At 39.7% G+C, this 6,000-nt stretch overlaps 1 protein-coding gene across 1 annotated transcript in view; it reads right to left on the reverse strand.

Moving 5' to 3' along the window:
* Nucleotides 1-5,797, reverse strand: part of LOC125236190 — a 28,831-nt gene extending 23,034 nt beyond the window's left edge. Inside the window, exon 1 of the mRNA XM_048142906.1 lies at nucleotides 4,388-5,797. Coding sequence (XP_047998863.1) covers nucleotides 4,420-5,658 — 1,239 coding nt within the window. The 5' untranslated portion in view covers nucleotides 5,659-5,797 and the 3' untranslated portion in view covers nucleotides 4,388-4,419. The remainder of the gene's footprint in view (nucleotides 1-4,387) is intronic.
* Between the last annotated feature and the right edge of the window lie 203 nt (nucleotides 5,798-6,000).

Genomic DNA, 6,000 nt, shown 5'->3' on the forward strand with positions numbered 1-6,000 from the left:
GCAGCAGATGAAACAATGCTTCAGAAGTACCTAACTACCACTTTGTAACCGTCATACAAACAGAGATATTCAGATTCAGATTCAATAGTTTATTCATGGTAAACACATAAATTATTTAGGTACATAAGTAATTCATAATTACAAAAAAAAATAAGATAAGAAACTAAAATATGTCATGTTTACCACGAAATGGTCCCGCCTCAGCGTAAATGCTGACCCCTAGGGGTCAGCGCTGATCTTCCGGCGAGACCAGTTTGTGGGCCACGAACGCAGCTATGCGGCCTGCCCTTCCGACATTATCTGAACGCACCCACTATTGCGAGGCGGTGATCAGCGCCATCTGTTTACGTCTATTACCTATTAGAAAAAAAAATATTAAACTTCGACTTCCTACCGCTACCTAAGCATACAGTTTTATCTATATTTAGAGAAGTTATTCGAGATGTCCAATACTTTTGGTTTTTGGTGCATTGTGTCATCCGCTACTATCTATGCTGACCAATTGACCATCTTTAAGTGCAAAGAAATCTATTAGGAAACAAGTCGAATTATTTTATTGAAAAAATATAATTTTTGTTTATCATTTGTTGTTTTTCAAGTACATAGTGCGATTTCATGACTATTGAGCTAAATCGGATCAGTTTGACCCAAGGAACAATTTTGTCAAAATCTTACTTATCGTTCAGGTCATCAAACAGAAATATTGTTAGGGGAAAATGAGCATAGTTTGAAAATTATAAGTTCTAGCTATATACTTCCAAAGACAATATTGTAGAAAATTTTATGGATAATATACTTCTCCTAGACATCGTGATGGTATATAGCTTTCACGGTTTTCATGGAAATATTAAAAAACTGAAATCAGGGATACAAAAGTGGGGGGAAAGAGGGGAAACATTGACACCTCGGCGTGTTTCTACTTCCATTTTTAGGGTTCCGTAGTCAACTAGGAACCCTTATAGTTTCGCCATGTCTGTCTGTCCGTCCATCCGTCCGTTCGTCCGTCCGCGGATAATCTCAGTGACCGTTAGCAATAGAAAACTGAAATTTGGTACCAATATGTATATCAATCACGCCGACAAAGTGGTAAAATAAAAAGTGGAAAAAATGTTTTGGTAGGGTACCCCCCCTACATGTAAAGTGGAGACTGATTTTTTTTTTCATTCCAACCCCAACGTGTGATATATTGTTGGATAGGTATTTAAAAATGAATAAGGGTTTACTAAAATAGTTTTTTCATAATATTAATATTTTCGGAAATAATCGCTTCCAAAGGAAAAAAATGTGTGTCCCCCCCCCTCTAACTTTTGAACCATATGTTTAAAAAATATGAAAAAAATCACAAAAGTAGAACTTTATAAATACTTTCTAGGAAAATTATTTTGAACTTGATAGGTTGAGTAGTTTTTGAGCAAAATACGGAAAACTACGGAACCCTACACTGAGCGTGGCCCGACACGCTCTTGGCCGGTTTTTTTCTTATAAACTTATAAGCTATATACATGCCAAGTTTCATGCTTTCTGCCAGCAGGGACTATACATTCATACTAATTCGCCGTTTCCGGCACTAATCGTCACACTACTGCATTATAATATAAATAACAGTGACTCATCAAACTACACTTTACGATGAAACCAAACAAATGCCGCAAAAAAAACACAAACAGATCTGGGTGGCTAGCCGAATGGCACAATCGCTCACGAAACGCTCACGAAACGAAGCGCTAGTAGTATCTATCTCTATCGCGCTTGCGTATTGGCGCGACAGAGCCAGCGGCGTATCGCTTTCGTTTGGCGTCGGAGAAATGCCATTCGGCTACGGGGCCTGATTATTTCACAATGAATAGAATCCAAACATTGGGTTTCCCGCTGATTGTGTTCGCCGGTCATTTCGTAATATTGCGCTACAAATGAGTCATAACTCATTCGTTCATTCAATAACAACATTTTAGGTGTTATATTTATATGTGTAAACTTAACTAAGTAATATGCCATGGTAATTAGTTTTTGGTAACAACTAATCAACAATTACACGTACCTATATCGCTCCAATAAATTAAAATTTTGAAAAAAACCCCGACCGCAACATAGTTGACCGATTTTCATGAAACCGACAGACAGACAGACACACAGACAGACACGTCAAACTTATAACACTCCGTCGTTTTTGCGTCGGGGGTTAAAAAATACTAAATTCATGATTAAATAAACGTAAACAACGAACAAAACGAAATATTAAAATTTTGAAAAATACCCCGACCGCGACATAGTATACCGATCTTCATGAAACATGGCTAAGAACACTCCCGACTTACGGTTCATCCGTTCAGGAGCTACGATGCCACAGACAGACACACACACAGACAGACAGACAGACAGACAGACTGACACGTCAAACTTATAACACCCCGTCGTTTTTGCGTCGGGGTTAAAAAAACATTGTAAATTCTTTCCTTATCTCCAAATATTCAACAGGGCGAGTCAAAATTAAAAAAAAAAATATTGTAAAGGAAATTTTGGTTGTAATTTTCAAGTACTCGTTATATTCATGTTTTACAATATTTGCATTATTAAATAGTGTCCACTGGTCATATATGGCATACGTGTTTAGTGGATACATATGTAGCTCAAGTTAATAGTGTAAAACAAATTCGATCAGTTGAAAATTGTCACCCAGTCGTAATTGTCCTGCTGTACCTTAATCGTCATAATATACAGTTACAGTTTCCTTTACCTGCGCTCCGTTTTCTTTTAAGCGCTGGTAGCCTAGCGGTAACTTTGTGCGACTTTCGTTCCGGAGGTCGCGGGTTCGAACCCCGGCTCGCACCAATGAGTTTTTCGGAATTTATGTGCGAAATGTCATTTGATATTTGCCAGTCGCTTTTCGGTGAAGGAAAACATCGTGAAGAAACCGGACTAATTCCAATAAGGTCTAGTTTACCCTTCGGTTTGGCGGTCGCTTTCGTAAAAACTAGTGCCTACGCCAAATCTTGGGATTAGTTGTCAAAGCGGACCCTAGGCTCCCATGAGTCGTGGCAAATGCCGGGATAACGCAAGGAGGATGACAGTTTCCTTTACCTCCCACTGACTGACGTGACGTAATTATCAATTCATTGACATTTCGATTATGCTTAGCAAAATTATATCACACAAACAGATAATTGACAGTTCATTGACATTTCAATGCTAAGCAAAATTATACACAAATTGGCAATGATAATATCGTCACTACTTTAAAAAAAAACTTGTATTTTCGTCTGTCAATGAAAAGAAATTTGTAGTAAGTATGTATAGAATACATATAGACTTACTGCGTTTTAACTTTGAGGAGCAGCGTGAGATACGAGATTTTTTCAAAGTAGTGACGATATGACAAGTCAGTATGACTAATCGTGTATTTTAACAAAATATAGCTTGAAATTTAAATGGACATTTATCTCTACTATTTACCTACATTTGAACACATCACATTTTTTTGGAAATATATTATGATACAGGATGTCCCATAAAAACTACTAGTAAATTTATACGAAAAAGGTTGAATTAATAATTCATATACCATGCAGTTTATGCTATATCGTATGCTATAATATCATCGCCAAATCTTGGGATTAGTTATCAAAGCGGAGCCCAGGCTCCCATGAGCCGTGGAAAAATGCCGGATAACGCAAGGATGATGCTATATCGTATGATTCGTATGCTATATCATCACCAAATCTTGGGACCAGTTATCAAACCGGAGCCCAGGCTCCCATGAACAGTGGCAAAATGCCGAAATAACGCAAGGATGATGCTATATCGTATGGTATATCATAACCAAATCTTGGGATTAGTTATCAAACCGGAGCCCAGGCTCCCATGAACCGTGGCAAAATGCCGGGATAACGCAAGGATGATGCTATATCGTATTCTAAAAAACTTTAACAGAAATGGTCGAGGTTCAGATACCTATGTGATGTAATCCGGTTGTTGAGGACGGTCTGGCCTAGTCGGTAGTGACCCTGCCTGCTTTGCCGATAGTCCTGGGTTCAAATTCCCGTAAGGGTATTTATTTGTTTGAAGAAAACGAACATTTGTAAGAATGTTTTCTATGTACTTTTATTTATATTGTCGTGAGTAGCAAGAGTTATTGGTCCAAACAGGTTGCAGGTCATTTTAATAAAACAAATTGTTATATCAAGAAATTATTTTTATTTCTTTGTATTTGCTTTGTACCTACCTACTTGCGGATTCGTCAGTCTTTGAGTATTCCCTAACTCTTAAAACTAACATAATATCAGTTATACTTTGAACATTTTTAAGTTCACTTTAAAATGTCACGCACCTCTCTCTCTCTCTAACACATTTTATACATGAATATATCCTGGAATCTTTAAAAATTATGCTACAAGTATAAAATTAACATTAATTGTAATTTGACTAGGCACCCTGGCACAGATTGGCTATACCTTCCAGGATAATGGGAACTGGGTTGTCTCCTTCTTGTATGGCACTAAGTACACTTGACAAGACCAGCAGGCATTCCTGAACAACTTTAGTGCGAACAGGGTCTGGCCTCTTTGGCGATTCTACTGGCTTGGCTTTTTCCAGTTGTAAAGGTTTGGTTGAAACCTGCTGGGTCTGCTGTTCAACAGACTCCTTCAAAATAGGATCCACCACTTGTTGGATTTCTTGCACTGGAATATTAGTATTTCTATTGACTGTAGGACCGATCTCCTGTTCTAATCTTAAAGGTTTCTTCTTTAAAACAGGATCCACCACCAATTGGACTTCCTGAACTGGAATGTGAGTGTTTCCACTGACTGTAGGGCTGCTCTTCTTGGGTAATTGCTTAGATTCTTTGGTACTCTTAGATGCAGCTAGCGCCTCTTCGATTATTTCTGACACCGGCTTTGGCTTGTTCATAACGGGAACGGCCGATTTACGCACCTCATTCGATACTGGCATTACTGGCACAGGTTTCTTCAGCACAGGTTTGGGCGCCGCTTGAGTTTCCTGTTCTTTCAAAGAAGATTCCGGTCGCTCAGGTGAAGCCGAAAGCCTGTCCTTGGCTTGGGTCTTCCTCCTTCGGCGTTTACGCTGGCTGCTCAACCAGTTTGCATTGGCCTCAGCCATTAGAGAGCTTTTTGCGTTAGATTCATCCACGGGTTTCGGCGTAGCGAGCGTGTAGCCGCTGGTGCGGAGAACCATTCCTTTCTTTGCGATTTCTTCACGTCGCATAGCCGGGCAGGAGAAGTCGTTGGCAGCGTGAGGGCCGCTGCAGTTGGCACAGGTGGGGATGTCATAAGGGCGATTGCAGTTCTTGGATGGGTGCGGGCGCGCGCAGTGCACACATCTGTATTCCCGTAGACACTCGGCAGCTGAATGCCGGAACCCTTGGCAGCGTTGGCATTGCGGCGGTCCCTGCCGGCCGCGCCATGCTTCTACTCTCACTGGCAAATCTAGCAACTTCTTGACCTCAAACACTGTTGAAGTTTTCGGATTCATCTGCAGCTGCATGCAGAATATGCCAGGACCTTTATCTCGTGCGGGGACATATCGGGTTAAGATTGGATCGAAGTCACGTTCCCTGAGGTCCTTTTGAAGTTTGCGATGGTCAGTGTCCGCTGGAAGCCCTCTGATGCATATTTTCAGGGGCTTCTCTGCAGCCGGAGACATTTGCCATTCAAATTTGAAACTTTTCTGGCAAGTCCAACTTCAAGTTTTAAAAGTTATCTTCTTTAATTGAAGAAGATAATATAAGCCAAAATGGGACACGTTTTGGTAGTTTGTTGAAAACAGTGTTGTGTCCGCAAAGGCGGCTGGCTGAATGCGCTTTGGTGCGGTCGGCTCGGCGTTTTTATTCATACGATGAAATAATATTGTGAAATAATTAAGCAATATTTTTGTAAGTCGGGAATAACGTAAGAAACACAAATTATTTACGATGACTAATAAATAAAAATTTCAGCTTTCTTGAAATTTATTCTAATCTTTTATTAAGAGCATTATATAAAATAA

The sequence above is a fragment of the Leguminivora glycinivorella genome, chromosome 18, assembly GCF_023078275.1.
Source record: "Leguminivora glycinivorella isolate SPB_JAAS2020 chromosome 18, LegGlyc_1.1, whole genome shotgun sequence".
Taxonomy (NCBI): Eukaryota; Metazoa; Arthropoda; class Insecta; order Lepidoptera; family Tortricidae; genus Leguminivora; species Leguminivora glycinivorella.